The 20885-nt window shown below is 39.2% G+C and overlaps 1 protein-coding gene across 1 annotated transcript in view; it reads left to right on the top strand.

Annotated features, from left to right (window-relative positions):
* Positions 1–20885, top strand: part of PLXNA2 (plexin A2) — a 249656-nt gene that overhangs the window by 122255 nt on the left and 106516 nt on the right. Inside the window, exon 4 of the mRNA XM_075196217.1 lies at positions 12039–12173. Coding sequence (XP_075052318.1) covers positions 12039–12173 — 135 coding nt within the window. The remainder of the gene's footprint in view (positions 1–12038; positions 12174–20885) is intronic.

Here is a 20885-nt window from a genome sequence, read left to right as displayed (position 1 = left end):
ACACTCTGATATGTAGAGCTTTTTTATGCATCAACTTATGCAAACAAAGCTTTAATTAATTAAGCTATGTTCTCTTGGGGGCAAATCCATTAAAATGTTTTCCTTTTGCAGTAACTTAATTTCCTCCTGATATAGATTGTATTGTGACGAAGGGGAAAAGGATGGAACGTGAAATATTTCTTAATATCTGGTGTAAAAAGAACTACCGTGTCTGCGTTTTTTCCACATTTCTACTCTTTTTCCTTCCTAATGTTAGAGGGTTTGTTTTTAACCGCAGTGAAATCAGGAGTTGAGACATGACTATTTACCTAAATAGTGAGCAGACAAGATCGCAGCGCTGCTACTGTTAAAATAACAAAAGGTTATTTGCCAGAAGTTTCAGAAAATGTTTTTTTGTGGTTCTGCAAGCCCAGGATTTCAACACATTACAACAGAGTAAACAAGTTGTCATACGAAGCAAAAAAACTAATGAGGAATACCAGACAGGGTGTGAAAGTCGATGGTTTATACAGGAACCCTCAGGGGACAAAATCAGACATAGAGAGTAGGGTAGTTACCTTGAGTATTCACAAAATATAGGTAATGTATGCAATGATGAAGCACTGCAGGCACTGGGAAATGCACAACCCTGATATGTGGATAAACATGTATATAGGAGGAGGGCTAAGAGGAGACAAGCTGAGGACTGAATGACAGAGCAATGGGTGTTTCTAGGACACAATTGCAATAAAATAGGCAGAGAGACAAAGACATAGCAGAGAGAATATTTGTGGACTTTAAGTAAATAAGTATAAAACATGCGGAAGGAATGAACGAGGTCAGACATAAAAAAGATGGATTCAATTGAGAATTGGATAAGATTCAGATGTGGACTTATATAGACAGAGAGATATAAGGAGAGTATAAAGTGACTGTGTCAGCCATACATAATCCATAGTGATTTCTTTCAGGTCTTGTTCACACAAGGCTTATTTACCCCCTGTGAGGTCCGTTCCACACCGCACAACATTTCAGACAGATCACATGGACTAAATTAGTACAAGCATTGAGTACGCACACACATCCGTATTACTGACTGACAGCCATAATCCCTATGCTTTTACGTTAGTCCTTTCAAACTCCAAGTCCAATCCGTTGGGAACACACCGGAGCAAAACGGACCTCACATGTAACAACTACATTTATGAGAACAAGCCCTAAAACATAAGATTCATCTTGCTAACTATGTATAAGAAACTAAATACTGTACTGCTACTGCATCTATTTCCCCTTATTTACATTAAAAGAAAGTACATACACAAATAATAATAAGTTGGTAAGAGTTTCTTTCTAACAAATGAACAAATCGCCTTTAACTCTATGTCAATATTTAGCTTCATGTTTCCCACAGACCAATGTCAAGGTGAAGGCCACATAATAGCTCAGACTCCACACACGTAATCAGAGTATAACTGTTAGAATTTCATCATACAATAGAGTTGATGGAGGTTGCCAAGAAAGACGATGGCCCCAAAAAGCTTTGGAGGGTCTAACAAGGGCCCATGGACCCCATATGGACAACTCTGCCATAAACTGCTTTATAAGTGATTTGCAATTTTCAAAAGTGGTTATTCTAAAAAGCCATAATATCTATTTGTTTTAGTCTTCAATCCCTTAAATAAGGAACCCGTTGGATTATTTATACCACCATGTTTTTCAACGCTTTACCATTTTCTTTATTGCTGGAACCAAACAAAGCACAATTTCAATATACAGACGTGCTGGCCTTGAGCTTTGTTTAGTGCATTGCTTAGTTAGCTATAGCAGAATGAACCCTTTCAGTGGCACAGTGCAGGGATACACAGAAGAAAAGATTAAACAACATATGACAATATGAGAGACTGTATAGGATTCAAGCTGTAGATTGTCCTTATCAGACAGCAAAGACACCTATAATGTATCACAGTAAATATAGTATTCAAGTAGCATTCAGTCTTTTTAACATTGTGACAGGTCAGCTTTGATATATTCATAATGCACCGTGATGTATTCATAGGTAATGGCATATACTGAATGTTCATTTGTATCATAAGCTATTATATGGAATTCCACAATGTATAATAGTGTTTATAGCATAGTAGCTAATGTATAGTTGTCAAGTGAAGGGATAGATGTGAACAGCTCAGACAGCCTAGTAAGTGAAGCTACAACCAAGTCATGTAGGTCCCGGTAGACAGCATATGTTTCTTTGCTCTCACACCTTCAGGCCCGAAGGACTTTCTAAGTTAAACCTCTTCTGTTATCTGGGACTCCTCAGAAGACAGCGTGAGAACTCTCCCCTGCAGGAGATAAATCCCTTTTAAATTTCAGTAACTTCAAGGTATGTTCTCGGAACAGAAAGGAGCTGTGGCCAGATTCTCTTGACTCACTTTGCCTTGGGAAAGCACTTTGAAGGCACTTTTGATGGTGGTACTGTTGCTGAGATAGACATGGCCCTGCTGACTTCACTCACCGAGATAAAGAGGTGTGTGATAATGTATCTGCTCACATTCCATCCACCATCCTCTCTATGGGCGCCATTTGATATGGTATCTTTTAGATTATAACACAGAGTGTAATGCACCCATTCAGTTCATGAATGAAAAGTCTGATGGATAGTTCTAATAACACATTCTCTTGTTTGTTGATATTAAGCTCCTTCAATGTTGGCCATGCTGTGTCCTATTTTCAGATGATGACATCTAGAACTTTAGTATGTATCACTGTGGCAGAGCAACGCAGTGTGAGTTAAACAATGACTAACCAATGGAGCAATTTCTTTTCCAAAGGCGTTTAATTTGCAGCTTATCCCCAGAAGTCCCCTTGCTCCCACTCTCAGTCAGTCCACATTTGTCACTCCTCCTAATGACCTGCGTGACAGATTAGATCATTTTGTCACAATTACAGTAGACAAAAGAGTATGAGGAGAGTTGCTCTTTTTTTCCTTTCCCTAAATAAGTGAGTCTGAATTGAAAAGACATTTGAGTCAGATTTGCATTATGCCTAAGTGGTTATTCCAAAAAGCCTTTTCATATAAGCATAAGGTTTCTTTTTTCATTCTTCAATCCTTTAACTTGAGAGGTAATTTTTTCCCTCTATTTTTCTAAAGCTGCTAGAACAAAGGATGGTAGATATTACTTGCTCCTTGTTATGTCTCTCTGAAGCCTTGGGGATTTTTATACCTCTCTCTCATTAGGGAAACAAATTGTCTCCAATAAATATTGAACCGGAATGGCACAAGATAAATGATTTTCTTTATTTGTATTATAGCCAAACAGAACAGTTTTAACCTATTTAGCCATGGTTGATGACACTCCCAGAATTCTCTGGGATTCTCAAAGGATTTTAGAAGTAGAAGATCACTTCTAGATCATTGTATTCTTTAGGTTGTGGCTTGCTAGATCAAATGATAAAGATTCTTTGAGTGAAAGATAATAAAGAAATAAAATTGCCATTATTAAATGTGTGCCCTTAGATAGAGCCACTTTGACGATATGTAGACAATGGCTTCCTGTATGATATAGGATAAGTAAATCTTACATTTTATGTAGCAGCATAGAAAAGAGTTGATAGTCACTTATGCTAATTTTACAGATATTTAAGACAGTTTGTGACTACATTTTTATGCAATATTGCTGGTGCAGGCTTTGATACATAGATACATTGAAAAACATTTTCAATGCTTTACAGTATAGCAACTTTTAGAGTTATATGTATATGCAACATGATGCTTTTTCATGCCTGATCAACTTGTATTTTAAAGCTGCCTTACCACCTAACCCGGGAAAATATGGATATTTTTACTGTACATGCCCACAAAAATAAAAGCTTATGCCTATGTCCATATGCAGATTTACTTTACTCTTAGGGGTATATAATTACTATGCAGCGGTTCCGTAGAACTGATGATTCCCGGCGCTTTGAAGTAATTTCTTAAAATGCCACGTTTATTAAAGACAAAGCCCATCGGGTTTTGTCTTTAATAAAATTGCCGTTTGAAGAAAATGACTTCAATGCGCCAGGAATCGCCGAAAATATACCCCTTTGAGAGGCGAAACAGGTGGGAGAAATGTTGCGCAAAAATAGAACGAGTATAGTAAAGGCACGTTCACGTAATTGTGGACTGAACCAGACTCACATGGAGATCTACATATGCCTGTAGGCAGCTGTAACACCTGGGTGTGCCTAAGGGCTGGGGCAAATACTGGTTGAAGATGACGGTCACCAGTACTAGCTAGCTGCTATTGATTGGCTGATTGCAGAATCACCTCTGAAACTGTGTGTATGTTTATGTATATGTATATATATATATATATATATATATATATATATATATATATATATATATATATATATAGATAGATATCTGTATATAATGATTTTGTGAGCACATTTTTTTTTTTTAAACTTTCAATAGTACACAAGAAGGAAGAGGTTTATAGAGGTTTTTTAGATTTAAATCAAACTTAGCAGCGCATTCTTTATTTGCCACCAATACAAATGTTCTGGTGTATCTGGGATTAACTATACCTGGCATAAACCTGGCACATATGGAACTGGTTTAGTATACATACTGAGAGGCGTACGGCTTGGCATATGCTCATAATGATGCTATTTGTTTTAGAGCATACCTTTTGGACACATATATGTCCAACTCTGCCGTCTTGCTCCTAATCTTTGGAACTCCCTATCCCGTCTCACTCGACTCTGCCCCCACCTTCAGTCCTTCAAACGCCCACTCAAAACTCACCTTTTCAACCTATGCTGCCGCAATAATAATAATAATAATAATAATAATAATAACTCACCATGAGCCCCATTGTCTTAATGTAATACAGAAACAGGAACAAGAAGGTAAAGATAGTCTGCTATAATATATTTTGTTACTGATCTTAGAATATACTTGTTGATACTTATTAATCTGAAGTAATGACTGATTTTCTTTCAGTCTTTAGTTCTTTCATCATCATCATAATTGTTTATTTAGAAGATACCAAAGTTAGTATAACAAATCATCCATTATACATAAAAATAGAGTAAGGACCTACAAGGTTGACGGAGGGGGCACAGACATGGTAGAGAGAGCTCTGATACTTGGAACTTACAATCGAGAGAGAGATTATGAGGTCTTACACCCTATGTTGTTTCTTGTTTCTGAAGCTGGAAAAACTCTTAGGTTAAAAGTATCTGTGTGACACCACCCTGTCATTAATACACGGTAGTCAAAAGAGGAATTCTAGAACTAATACCGGTAGTTAGTGCACTCTGATAATTTGAGGGATTTCCCAGCTGTGGATGGATTTGTGAGTGCACTTTCGGAAACATAAGAGGAGTAAATGAGAGGTGAGCTGTTCCCGGCTTCAGCTTCCTCTTTTAATGGCAAGGAAACAACTTTCTCAGGCAAACGTTGATTCAGCACTTTTCCTGCTGCTTTTCCTTTGCTTTTCTGTGATATTAAAATGCAATATTGCATTTTAATATCACAGAAAAGCAGAGGCCTAAACGTTGGACAATGTATTTACTGTTTTACCTATTTCTGTGTTATATGTTTGTTTGATAATAGTAGGTAAGCCCATCTGATGGTTTATATAGTTTCTATTTCATAAGTGTATCAAACACAACAACATGGCTGCCAGCATGTCATTCTTGTGAATTGGAGTCACTGTTCCCTCTCAACTGCGTTTTATAGCTGAGTGAATTTAGCTAGCTTACCATAGAGGGGAACATTGAGTAAAACAAACAGCTATATGGCCCATAACATTAAATTACATTTGTCATGGCATTTGTGGGCATAAACACCAAAATAGATGGTGATTCCATTTCTAAAATGAATGAATAGACATGGTGCATCACACTGGGAATCCTTATCTTCTGTACACCTTGATTCTACTGGTTTGGTCTTTCCTGTGTGTTACTAACAGTTCTACAACCTGTAATACAGAAGTAGTGATGCCTGACATTTAATTGTTGTAGAAAAACTGAAAGGGATTTCAATACTCCTGAAGTAGTATAATTTTGTTATGGGGACAGCTACTTTCCACTGGAGCACATTACTTAATCCATTGGATTAATGATTTTTTTCTGTCTGTCTGACGTCACTGTTACCAAGGAAACAGGACAGCGGGAGAAATGTAGTGACTTCAGTGCATATAATATAACCACCCATGTGAAGGAGGGACACTCTGGGGCTGTGAAAGCAGGGGTTAAAGCAGGCTCTTGTTACTAAACTATAATATCAGCAATCTCATCAAATACTTGATTTTTAAAGGGCATGCTCACTTAAATCATTCCGTAGAAAGTGATTCTCTATAGCTATCACGTGACACTTGTCTTTCATTTTTAAAAGTTATTATCTGTGAAGAGAAGACAATTTGCATGGCAACCCTTTGATGAGCAAGTAAAGCCACTATTTGCTATAATATATAAAAGGCTGTGACTTGCTAAGCTGAATGAAATATTTTAAATAAATTGAGTGTTTATACTTAACTAAATATGCCCTTCACTGTAGTAGGTTGCCAATCACTCGCACAGACAGAGAGTGATTAATATCATAGTAGACTTGCTTTGGAGAAATGCACAGTGTGTATTGGTTGATTCATGCAAGTGGGCCAATGATGTCACAGTAGCTCAGATGACTGCAGGATTTTTGACTGTCCTAAAATGTGAGGGGGCTTTAGCTGTCTATAATTAAGTGGGGACATAGTTCACATTACCTCCGGCAGATAGTGAAAAGCTTTCCATAGAAGCAATAATTTATGGTACCCACTTAACTTCAGGGTCTAAGAAGCAATGAAGTCTCATGTATGATACTTTTTATGACACATAAGAAATGAAAAAAAATATATATTGGATGACTGCATAAGTAAGAACTTGCCAGACACTTTAAATAGATAATATAATAATTGTTGTCGGGGCAATAGCTTAGGCTCATCATTTTAGGTAAAATCAATATTGAAAAATATTAGTATCCTTGCCTTCATCTTTTTTGGTGAATTTTGATGATAACAAACAAATAAAAGATTACATTTGCAAGTCTAGGACAGAAATTGTAGTGAAAGAGGTAATTGGAAGAATGGTGGGAGTAAAGAAATATCTTCTGTGGTCTTTGCTCTTCGCTCGGACAGAAAGCTTTAGTAGTCTCTGGCAGCTGAAGGGTTCATTAAATTAACATCAGGTCTTTTAGTGCATGGGCTTCAGAGACAGTTGTCATGGTAACGGCTTTATTAAACAGCTGCCCTAACGACGTGGGGACATGGCTGGGTGGGTGGGGGGGAGTGAGAGTAAGAAAGACACTGAGACTGTGAAAGTCATTGCTGCCCTTTGAAGACGGGACCCCGACTGAGGTGGACTGACTGCGGCGTCCTTCTGACAAATTCTGCTCAGCTTTTAAGTACAAGAATCAGAATCGACGGATGCGACACTTGTATTTGAACTTGGAAGAGCCATTTGTTGACACATTGTGACCTTGAGTGAATGACCTTGCTTTTGTCAGGCACAATAGATGTTTAGATTGTTAGCTCTGTAGTAACAGATTTAAAATGATCCAAATTTGGTGCATTCGACATCCTAATTGTGTAGTTAATATCTATTACTACACAGAATTTATAGCACAATTACAAGCCACAAGCCAGGTGCTTTGTAAAATGCCTTTATTGGCTGCATCTTTTACCATTTGTACTTTGTTTCTATAATTGAATAACATCTTTAGTTTGCCTGAACATTTATATGCTGCCCACTTCAGTGGCCAGTATCTGCAGTAGTTTCACTCTTTCATTCTGCTTTCAAGACCCTATGTATGCTGGGTGCCAGAAAGCAATGGGAAATGATTACAACCCACTTATTGTAACGGTTATTATTATTAGCAGAGATAATGGGCATTTCACCGGCGAAGGCCAGAGTTTAATCGGCTCCATTCTGCACGGTGTAAAACCTCAGTGGAAAGTCATAAAAAATCCAGGCCAGGGTGCAGTGAAAACAAGAGTCATAAATACAGGAAAGTAGTTAGTGCGCAGTCCCTCCTGTGTACAGCGTTATAAGGAAAGACATGCTACAGCTTCCATGGAGCCTTCCTGTCAAGAAGAACTATGTTGGTCACATAAATGAGTTTTCCAAAACATTTACATTTGTTAACAATGGTAGCAGCCAATCAGATTCTAGATTTTATTTTCCACCACTGTTTAGAGAATAAAAGCGAACGTTTGATTGGTTGCTACACATATGTGCAATTTTACTTAATAAGCCTCTTTGTGGAATAAAGGTCCTTTCCTGTTATGATTGCACATTGATACAGTATGTTGGTAATTACATGTTGTGTTCAGTTTAGTCTGCATTATAGTTTTCTTTTGCAAAGTAAATATGCTATATCATGCAGCACTAACTGCGCCAACTCTCTTGTATGTGAGTGAGTGCAGCACGACTTAAGGTGATACAATCATCTCGACACATGGCAGGAATCTGAATGTGGTGTTTGTGTAAAAGAAAATCACTACAGGTGTATTATTGCCTTCAACACCTGCATCCAGTTGTTCAATACGTGTCCACCACTGTGGCTTATGGGGTTTGTAGCTGTTCTCACCATTCAGCAACAATAACAACATTCTACAAAATTCTTCATTCATCTTACCTCAGCGCTATCGGGCTAAAGGGGCTACAACCCAGGGGCCTCAGGCAGCAGGGGGGCCCGCCGGCATTCATCAGGTCAAGGGCATCCCCGCCCCCGACTCCGACTGTCACCTGTTCAAGGAAAATGACAGGCAGCTAACAGCAAATGTAGGACTTACGAGGCGCGCAGTATTCTCCTTATTGAGGAGATCTCGTGAGAGTGAGACTATGAGTCATAGTCTCACTCTCACAAGATCTCCTCAGTAAGAAGATTACTGCGCACCGCGTAAGTGCTACAGGGAGTGGAACAACAGAAGGAGGTGAGTTCACGGAGGGGGGCCTCATGGGGGGGCCTCACAGTACCCTTAGCCCAGGGGCCTCCCTTCCCTTAATCCGGCCCTGGCTGTGGCTAGTATTCGGCAAGCCTAGGCGGTTTCCTAGGGTGCCAGTGGTTAAGGGATCCTAAAACATTGTATGGCTGACATGAAGAGGAAGCAGCCAGCAGTTGGGGTGAGGGCACATGGCGAGGGAGGTGCTTGTTGGTGAAACGGGGGCACCCTGGGCTTATGCCGACTGGGATTGTATGTCGTAATCTGCCTTCTGATAACAGGGTCCACTCTGCGTATCACATTCTTTTCATTTCCCCCATCCCAACATTTTGGTGGCCAAAGAGAGACTTGACATTTTTGAAACACTTTTCATGCGTTGACAGACACATTAGCAGATTTGCGCAGCAACAAACACCACAAGTACTGAAACCCACAGGGTGAATACATTTAGGAGCAGACACTTCAATACATTGAATCCAAATAATGGACAATTTTGTATAAAAGAGGGCAAACGAGCTTAAGGCCCAAAAGATGGCTATGCCATTGACCCTCTTTTAACTAGATACTAATAACATTCATTACTGCACTCTGTTGACCTGCTTTGCCTTTTCCTAATATCTGGACCTCTTAAAATAAAAATGTCAGTTACATCTCTTACACTGATCTGTAAATACACTATTTTGAGAGCTCCAGTTATACATTTCATTACTATAAACAGCATTTACTCAAATATGGTGTATTTATCATGATTAACCAAAGCCACTGAAACTTTAATATATTTTTTGCTTGAAAGGATAGTCTGTGTGAATTTAATGTTTGGACTCATTGCTTATACAGTGGAAGCTGCTCTCAATTTCACAATTATGCTTTTGCCCTTCATACTGAATAATAGGAAATAGCCTGAGACAAGCTAGAAATCTGTGTACTTAAGTACTCTTGTTGTTAAGACGTTGGCATTTCACTGCTAAGATAGGGGCTATATCTCACTATGTCCCAGTGGTCCTGGCTTGTTGGCCAGCATCTGACGGTATCAGTTTCAGAATGGGCCGCTGGGCTATTCTAAGTCTTTGGTTCGGTTGGCTGGCTTAATCTGCTTGTAGACACATGACAGCCTCCTCCTCAAACTCTCCACGTCTCTCAGTGAGACACCGTGTTACAATCAAATAGCTATTCAAAAATGCAAATCCCGCCACGTGCAGATTGGATGTAAACTGTCGCCCTTCCCCCATAAAGGCGATGTATTTTTAACTGTGAGCCAGAAGCTAGTCGATTCCATGCAGCCTTTCCATTAAGCCTTAAGAAATTTCCTTATAGATGCAATTGACATTTTCCTGTATTAGAAAATCACCCGCAACTTTAGTCTGCTTTGTACAGCACATATGATTAAATATACACAGCACAAAAAAGATTTGCACATAAAACGTGTTTCGTCATTGTGTGTGTATTCGTACATTTTAAAATGTAATCTCTTAACTACCAATGAAATAGATTGCATAGTCACAGTTTTAGAATGTTTAATGTTTGTGCCATAATGTTTTCTGTATAGTTCATTGCAGTTTCTATTATTGACAATAAAAATGACAGTATATTTCATATGAATAAGTAAGAAACTTGGATTTTTAGATTTGCAGTAATATTGTTTAAGGCTACAGAAAAGTAACTAGAGAGTCACAGCAAAAAAGTAATGTTTACATTTAGAGCAATGGAAACGGACATCCATTTCCTGCCCCAATCCCTTTGTTCAGCACTTGTTAGTTTGGCCATATTGCTCGCAAAACTGATTACTGGAAAATTCCTCCTGCAAGATAGGTATGGATTGCAGAATCAGTGACTAACTTCCATCTCGACTAACTTCCATCTCCTGTAAAGTACTGTAGAACACTGATGTAACGTTACTTGCATTTGGTTGGTTTCTGCAAATAAAAGATTTTAGCTGCTAGCGCGTAAAATCATAAAGCCAGTAAAGTTGAAGCTTTAAGACAACTGGGGGTAAATGTATTAAGCAGCGGATTCTACAAGTCGACGATATTTGTCGAGTCTGCAGAGGAAATTTTAAACGGTTTTCAAGGCAAAACTTGCCTCGAAAGCTATTGCCGTTTTAAATTTCCTTTGCAAAGTCGACGAATATTGGTGACTTGTAGAATCCGCTGCTTAATACATTTACCCCCAAATCTTATAAAGTATTTGTTCCTCTTGATGAAAACTTGGCAAAACCATACTTGTCTACTGTTTGGACCTTCCTTCATGAAGATCCAGGAGGGATGGTTCAAAAGGCAAATACGGGGGGTCGAACGTAACGCCATCATCATGACCCTGTCCCCCATGAGCAATGACATGATGGCATCATCACGCAGCAGGACAGGGCAGGCTATGATAACACAAATTGTCACATCATGTCCCGACCGGTGAGGCCTAATGAGGCAATTCCATCATCAAGGCCCTACCTTACTTAGAAAAAGGAGATGCGGGACCATGGTCTACTCTCTTGATTGTCCAGAAGAACTCCCCCAAAAATTTGAGAGAGTAGTCAAGTATGGTCAAAACACCCTTAGTCAAAGGTGTAATTATATATTTTCAAGGGGTGCAGCTACTAGGGGGCCCACAGCTCAGAGGGCCTGATTCCCCTGTCTAAGCCCCATGTGTATATGTGTTTTTTCATCCATGAGAGGTACATGGGGGCCTTTACAAAATTTTGCTATGTGGTCCACAAACGTCTAGACTGGCAAAGTCCTTTTTTATTCAAGTTTTAGCTTTGACAAAATAGTAGAGCAGTTTTATGTCAAAAAGTGTTATGGACAAACCACTAGAAGTAAAATGTACAAACATTTGGAAATGTAAAACAGGTAATAGGCTACAAAACATGTGGGCCCCAGTGCAGGGAAGCGGGGAGGAGGGAACCGGGGCCCACAACTCGCTAGTTCCCCGTGCGGGCCCCATTATCTCAATGGGCCCCGGTGCGCTGCTCCTGCTGTATCAATGGTAGTTCCACCACTGCATAGATACGTATAAGGATCAATGTTAAAGGGGCACCTGTATGTTTAGTGTTTGTCTGGAATATTTCAGTTCATCAATATTTCTTGTGTTCCTCAGATTCGGGCAGATGGTCCTCCGCACGGTGGCATTCAGTATGAAGTAGTACCAGTGATGAGAGATGGAAGTCCCATCCTCAGAGACATGGCATTTTCCATAGACAACAAATACCTTTACATCATGTCAGAGAGACAGGTAAGGAAAGTGGAACAATTTACTGACTTGCTTGGCAAAATAAACAAGACCGTAACAGCCATGCACGTATTGAAGCATGTAAGCACCTCATATTTGCTGTATTCAGACTACAGAAGTTATACAGTCCTACATATACATTAAGCTCTTTTCTTTGAGAGCCATAAGGATGTAAATTCATTTTAAATAAAGTAAATAATGCTCAGCCACCTTTCATAATGATGAGTCCCAGATTTCCTGGAGCAGTAAATGGCATACAAACACTCTCATAAATACATCACAATAGCACAGGCCTACTGGTATATACCAGAAATGTTTTGTCACTGAATTAGTGTAACAGGTTTATCCTTGTTCGTGGTTATAGCAGTTGCACAGTAATGTATTCCAGACCTCCTGCTGAACATCCTGGTAAAGCCTGTACATTGTTACAGCATGCAGCGATTTATCGAGAATATTATGGTCCCAGTTGCGTTACACATTCATTGTCTTATAAGCCAGCAATGCCTTGTGGGTGCAATAAAGTATTAAGATATATTTTAATTATGTTCAGACTCATCAATATTGCAGGGGACCAATAGCCGCTTGTATTTTGTAGCCTATTTGCATTAGCAACACAAAAGGATCTCGGCAACAATAGGAGAGACAGCTATGAAATCCTCTGATGTACAAAGAAAAGGGGATGTAAAAATAAATAAATAGATGTCGGTCTGCGTAATTTGTCCAAATCGCATTTTCCAAGGTGTCGACTTGGGCCACCTCATATCCGAAACATGGAAGCTTTTTCTCCACACCTCGTAATTGTTTGTCGGGTTTATGATAATTTAGAATTAAAGCGAGAGATGTTTAATCCTTTCCCCTGCTTGCCTCGGGAGACATTAATGCACATTTTTCTCTTGCAAATTGACTTCTCCATGTAAAGATTAGAGCGGCCTGGGTTTCTTCTGTTTGGATAGCAGCCTCGTAGAATTCAGATTTCATGCAAATTTAGGGAAGTGATTCAGGCTGTTGGCAGCTGTATAATGAAAGACTACTGCAGGTATCAGTAACTGGGCATTTAGGCAAGAATATACCTGGGGGCTTCTGGGCAGTCCGTGGTATCTGGTTTATGAATTTATCCCATTTGAGCTTAAAGTGACCAAGTCCGTGTGTTGGCAGACTAAGATGCAATGTTTCGCAGCTGGGTTATTACTATTTCATTGGATACATGAGAACTAGACGTACACAAGCAATTTTTAGTTGTGCAATTTAAACTCATGCGATTACATGCATTTTAAAAAAAACTTTATGACTACATGAGAGTGAATGTAATTAGATCTTGTGTTTTCTCAGTTATGTTTCTGTACAATTTAAGCGATAATATTGAAACAAATGCATGCTAGCACCAGCAGTTTAGGATGCTCCAGGGCTCACAGGTACATTGGCATCTTGTGAACCCTTAGGGCTATTTAATAAGCTGCGGGTTTGAAAAAGTGGATATGTTGCCTATAGCAACCAATCAGATTCTAGCTTTCATTTATTTAGTGCTTTCTACAAAATTACAGCTAGAATCTGATTGGTTGCTATAGGCAACATCCCCACTTTTTCAAACCTGCAGCTTAGTAAATCTAGCCCTTAGTCTCCTGGACAGGGGTTCGGCTATTTGGTGAGAGGAAGTTTTTTTCAGCAATACAAGCTTTGCTCAGAGATCTTTTTTTAAATGTATCTTATAATTTAGCCCAGGTTTCGGTAATTGGAAAATCAATAGGGAAAAACAGGGAGATTACAAGTTTATTGCTTTGTGCTTTTTGGAATAATATTTAATAGATTAATCATTATTTTATTTTTATGTTTTATGTGGTGCAAAATACACGCAAACTCTATAATCTATATTTTTTCATTTCCAAGTTCCCAAATCTGGTCACATATGAAATAGGTTTACAACACATCTACTCCTATATGTTTTCAGTTTTGTGGTAATTAGCCAAGCTACTGACAAGTAAAATTCTTAATCACCACTAATTGTTCCCACTCCCATCACACCAACCCCCCAAAAAAATGAGTTTGAGCATTCTTCCTAATTGCTACCTACTCTGCATATTGTTAATGGACTCTGTTCTTCATCTGACAGCTACTTAATTAGGTCAATGGCTGTCTTTTTCAGTGTGTGTAATTATCCCACCTGTATCTATTCTTTACCTATGGACTGAGAGTTCCACTGACCATATCCATTAACTCGTTGTTTATCAAATGGAAGCAATCAACAAAATCCGAAACAAAATAGGGTATAATATGTTTACATTAACCCCTAAGCCACTGAGGCTTTTCTCACATTTTCAAACCCATCATTAGGTAGCCCAACAGTGTATGCTTTCCAAATTTCTTCTATGCACTGAAGGCAGAATGGTGGTCTCATAACTTCAGAGGGGAGAGGAGCATTTCCGCGCTGGTTACATCCTGAAAGCCAGCAGATTGCTGGGCAAGATGAAAGGGGACTTAGGTTTATTTATATCTACTTTTGTTGGTTACAGTTTTGGAAACAGCGCGTTTAGAAGAACATCTTGGGAGATTTTTCTCCCGCCAGGTTCCGCCTAGAACCCTATGAGAGAGAAACATCCTGGAAATACTGTGGGCACATATATAATTGATTCCAGTGCCTGCAGGTGTCTTCTGTGCATAGTAGTAACTACCATTCAGACCAAATGCATGCAAACTGTTTTGGTGCTTTAGTCTGACTGGCGTATACTGTAGTGCATATGAACAGCAGATCTGATTATCTGGGTGTCTGCGGTATAATCTTCCAAAACACTCGTCACAATAAGCCATAATAGGTGACTTAGTTGACTGTATTGTAAACAAACAACAAAACATACCCAAAGTGAGTATGGAATTATGTTCATTCTTTTTGAACCAGAACGCCTGTTGAGCCCTGCTCCTGCCTGTCTCGTAGGGAGGAGGGGGGAAGGTAGCAGCCTACAAATTATAGGGAAGAAGGCCAATATAAAAGGACAAGAAACAAGTTGCATATCTGGAATAAGTGACTAGAATGGTATAAGTAAGCGCTACAGAATATGTTGGCGCTATATAAATAAATGTTGATGATGATGATAAGTATACTTTGAAGTGTTCTGTTGAATCAGAACATGTTAATTCATGTTGGTAGGTCCCACTTTAAAACTGTAAACAGTTGTCTGCTAATTGCTAATCAGTCCAGCCTAGACTAAATAGGCAGTCTTTACCTGCTGTCTGTAAGGCGGAGTGCGGATTGTGCTACTTTACAATAAATGACTGTATTCTTTCTCTGTATAAAGGTAACCCAACCCTCAATATGCTGCAGAAGTTGTGGTTTATGGTGTCAATCTCTAGACACTGTATGCAGGCAGGTGACCCCCACCTTTTACCCCTTTCCTTCTCAGGCATTTCTTCAGTTTTGCTTTTGCAATTCTATAAAGACAGAGAAAAATCCATTTAACCAACGTTGGATAATTACAAGAGAACGAGAAAAAAAATTCACGATGCCCATTTTTGGAAGTGGTGAAGTGTGAAATTTGAAATCAGAGCAGAAACGCCTAGTATTCGTCTTTTTCTTTCTTTTTTTTTTCCTTCCCTCGCCTCTTCATTATTTCAGGGTCTTTCCGATGCGGCAACACTGTAGTAAATGAGTTCCATGGTTAGTGAGCTGATCAGTAAGGGGATTGCTCACACTGAGTGTTAACACAGAGACATAACTCAGGGTGTATGCAGGAGAGTTACGGAGATGCGCAAATTATTCTATTTTATACTTTAATTAGTTTGAATTAGCAACGGGAATAGAGGCAGAAAATGATCCAGCCAAGGGTGAAATGGAAAAGGGAATAGGGTGGGCCTCTTTGGTATAATAATACAGGCAGAGAATGAAATCTGTCTTGCATCCCTATAGTGCATATACGCTTGTGTCTGTCGGATACAGCATGGAACTGCAGACACCGGGGGAAGAGAGGAAATAGAAGGAGGGACTGATGACTGAAATTTTGTAAGACTGAATTTTAACTGTTAACGGCTAGAGGAGGATCTATCTGATGATCAAACATCGATCTAAGATTTTGCTATTGAACAATGGAGGCTAAGATACATATTAGTGCCATTTTATCCCTGAATTTAGGTAGTATTCAAATAATTAAATCTAATAATGTGATTATTCTGTTTTATTGTAAAATGTGGCTAAAAACACAGAAATTGAGGAAACTCACACCATAAGAGGTTATAGATATTACTAAATAGAGTACAGTCTGCATCAGACTCTCTTTATGTGTAAAGGCTCTCTTACTGAGCACGGAGATCAATGATCTCTGGTTCAAGCTCTGCTTGCACTGATAAAGCTAACAACCCACCTAGGCTATTGCCTTCTTACATCCGAACCATTCTCTTGTCTCAGCTTTTTAAAAGAGATCCATTTGTTCTTATAGCTGCAATAATCATTTAAGCCTGCTTTATTGATTCATTAAGGGTAGCATCCAACCTCACTCTCCATCTGTAATGAATTGATCAGCTCCTCTTCATTACAGGCTGTACGGCAAGGTCCAGATATAATGGATGGCTGGAAATTGGCGCCTGTCTGCTAGAAGTTGGCGGACCTCAAGGGTCACCAGTCTGCAGATGCCAAATTTTAGATTCACTTCAGGGAAGTGAGTTCAGAATAACTATACAGAGTGGGGTGATAGGCCCTGACATTACCAAAGATAACTTAAAGCACACTTGTGCACAGCCAGGTACTTGTCAAATGATCACAATCCTTTACACTTACACACAGCAAAAGGCAGGTGGGTGTCTGTTCATAGCTTCTATCTGTCTTGTGTAAGTTAGACAATGAAAGTAAGTTTCTGATTGGTTGTTATGGTATAGCTCAAATGGTGCACCTAAATACACTGCTAGTAAGGACGTGTTATTGTTAATTATTCACTATCTAAGAATAAACCTTTTCTGAAGCAGTTCCCATAGCAACCAATCAGATTCTGTCATTATTTGTAGTATATATTATAGAATAAAAGGAAACGTTGCATTGGTAGTAAGGCGTTACAGCACATTTTTATTAAATAAGTCCATATATTACAGTAACTGTTTAGTTTTAATTAAAGGGACTTCAAAAATATAAAAAGCAGGCTATAGAAGTATATTTGATTTTTACAAGGATAAATCCATATTACAGTTGAGAAAATGTAGATATACACTACGGCTTTCAGGCAAATGATATTATAAAAACATGTCTGACATTATAATTAATAACATATCTGTGCAAGATAGCTAGCTCTGATGTTATAACTTGTTGAGCATAAGGTTAGTCTGCACATCAACCCCCATTACTGTTGTTCTGACAGTGCCTGCATACAGCAGCTCCTATCTCACTCACTGCTTAGCTCTGTCACTACATGCTATAAGCAGCCACATGAGCTGGAGTGGAGAGTCATGTACAAGTACTTGTCAGCAGTATGACAGTTTAGTACGTAATATTTTGTAATCTGTACGGTAGACTTCTAGAGTATAGTGTAGTATATGGGAGTGTAATGCATAGTGTAGACTAGTGCAGTGTTTCTTATACCTGGTCCTCAGGACCCCTAACAGTGCATGATTTCCATATCTCTTTGCTTTAGCACAGGTGTATTCATTATTGACTGATACATTGTAACAGATCCACAGAGATTTAATTATTTCCCTTGACACCTGGAAAACATGCACTGTTAGGGGTCCTGAGGACTGAGTTTAAGAAACACTGGTTACTAGTATATAGTACAGAATACTAAAATGCAGCGGTTCCTAAAGTATGCGCCACAGCTCCCAGGGGTGCCACAGCGCTATCACAGGGGTACCGTGGCCAGGAAAAAAAATTCAACAAACAACTTACCAATCCAGCAGCGCCCGGAACCCAGCATCCTCCTCCCATTGCGCCCAACATATTCAGTGAGAAGCGGCAGGAGAGAGGAGGATGCTGGGTCCCAGGCGCCGCCGGATTGGTAAGAAGACAGAAGAAAAGACAGAAGAAATAGAAGAAAGAAAGTCAAGTACGGTAAGTAAAGAAATGGAGGGGAAATAGTAAAATTAAACAGAAATGGAGGGGCAAAAGAATGAAGGAGGGGGCAGAGTGAGAATGAGGAGGGGGCAGAGTGAGGATAAGGAGGTGCAGAGTAAGGATGATGAGTGGCAGAGTGAGGATGAGGAGGGGCAGAGTGAGGATGAGGAGGGGCAGAGTGAGGATGAGGTGGGGCAGAGTGGAGGTGAAGGAGGGCACAGACTCAGGATAAAGGAGGGCACAGAGTGTGTGGATGAAGGAGGGCACAAAGTGTGTGGATGAAGGAGGGCACAGACTCAGGATGAAGGAGGGCACAGAGTGTGTGGCTGAAGGAGGGCATAGAGTGTGTGGCTGAAGGAGGGCGCAGAGTGTGTGGCTGAAGGAGGGTGCAGAATGTGTGGATGAAGGAGGGCGCAGAGTGTGTGGCTGAAGGAGGGTGCAGAATGTGTGGATGAAGGAGGGCACACAGTGTGAAGATGAAGGAGGGCACACAGTGTGATCGTGAAGGGACACTGAAGATTTTTGTACATATTGTTGTTTTATTTTGTTTGATCTTATTCCTCTGAATGTTAGCTGTAAATTATTTTTTGACAGAAATATAATTGAAAAAAATATATACAAATATTATTTTCCCTTGGAATTATGTGTATTATGTTTGCAAACAACTTACTAAGTATTTCTGTTCTGACCTAAATACTCATTATCTTATTTTGACCCAACTACTCATAAAACAGGACTGCTCAGTAATTATTTTCGAGGGATGCCTTTAAAAAATTATGGAGACTCTAAGGGTGCCGCAAACTGAAAAAGCTTATGAACCACTGCTGTAATGTTTAGTGCACTGGTAATCAACATTTTACCTTACATATTCAATATCCTTGTCGATAGCAGAGGCAACCCTGGCATAGAAGTAGGCCCAGATTAGTCAGACAACTTTATGGGCCCAGACCTGAGGTAGCAGAATTTCAGAGGTGGCGTGATTCCAGTTTCCTCTTAGTTCCCACTGGCAGCTTTTATTTAAATATCTTTCATATTTAATATGTACTTCTGTTGGCTTCCTGTGGAATTGGGTATATTGGGGCACACATACCTATTAGAATAACAATCCACTCCATCACTGGTAGGAAAAAATAGAAAGTATTTATACAGATGGTGAAACGATAGTGCCACCCTGTCCTAAATACAGGGAATGCATACATATCAATAGATCTCTATCCTGCCCCGTTTGCCTGCAGTATTCTCGTGTTGTACTCTGTTTGGAATGTAGTAAAATAAAACTGTCATCTGCACAAGTCCAAAAAGCTGTCCACATACACATAGTTTATTTTGATTCAGAACAAACATTTTCATTTCTGTGCAATCAATTTTGAGTTGCAATTGTTCTTAATTAGATCATTTGTCATAAAAAACATACATTACAATGTTTATCTGACAAAGCAGAAAGGCATTTTCATAATGTAGGGCATTTGTAAGGCTGCTTTTTATTCATACAATTACAATACGCACTCTTCAATAAGCTTCAATCAGATCTCTTTTGAATGAAAATTTCCACTGAAAAATCAGATTATCAGTCATTTCATTGTATTGGATCCGAGCCTCCGAGCCTGTTGTTTTTTTTTTTTAACAATTTCATTAAAAAAAAGAAAGAAAAAAAAAAAAGATTTGATTGTAAAGTGTGTTAAACTGGGTACACACTACAGAAAATTACTGCAGATGCGATTTCTGTAATGATATTACCAAGGCCTGATGAGTATGCAGATTTATGTGTACACACCTACATAATTTACCTTCAGGTCTGTGCTCTTCATCTGTCATAACCATCTGTTGAAAAGATTGTGACTGTACACACTCTATGGAGACTGCCTACACTGCTGGTCGTGAGTGCGTACACACTTCCACATTTGCCCAACATCGTTCCATTGTAGATAGTGATTTTTAGTCCGTTTATAAAATGAAATCAAACGATACGATGTGCTGAACATGATAGTGGAAGCATACACAATAATATGCGATATCGGATCTAATGGTCGTTTATCGTATGATTGTCATGGTAATTGGTTGCAAAACCTTTAGTGTGTACCCAGCTTTCATTAAGCTTTATAGCTGCAGTCCCCTTTCCCGAGTCTAAAAAGGCTGATAACAGGCATTGATAGCCTGCAATCAGCTACATAGCAAATGTAAATACAATAGCAAAAGCTGAGCACACTTGGGCGGATCCTACCACTATGCTTGAGCTTCAAGTAACATTGTCATTGGCTACAGTTTAGCTACATATGTGGGTAGATAAAATGGACAAGATCCCCCTGTTCACTGCTTCGTCCAGATACCCGGTCTCTTCTTGTGTACAGCAACTCCGATTAGTCAGTCGATAGGAATCTTTCCACCACCTTTTCCACCATTCCCAATAATGTTTTCTTTCAGTCTGATTATTACTGGTCAACATGCTTGTTTTGGGGTTCCACCTGTAGCTATATTTGGCCAATCACCCAATATCACCATATGCTGCATGTGTGACCATAAAACATTTGAAATTCGGTCATGATATGGGGACTTTTGCATATCTATTAGTTAACATTATGGGCTGTCTTTAAAGAATAATATAATTTTAAATTTAAGGGTTAATTAATGAAGCTGTGGTCACACTAAAAACCTGGAAAAATTGCTGTTTTCTCTTGAAAATGGCTATTGCAGCTCAC

The sequence above is a fragment of the Mixophyes fleayi genome, chromosome 2 (assembly GCF_038048845.1).
Source record: "Mixophyes fleayi isolate aMixFle1 chromosome 2, aMixFle1.hap1, whole genome shotgun sequence".
In the NCBI taxonomy this organism is placed as follows: Eukaryota; Metazoa; Chordata; class Amphibia; order Anura; family Limnodynastidae; genus Mixophyes; species Mixophyes fleayi.
The sequence above is the reverse complement of the archived record's forward strand: the minus strand, read 5'-3'. Positions and strand labels throughout refer to the sequence as shown.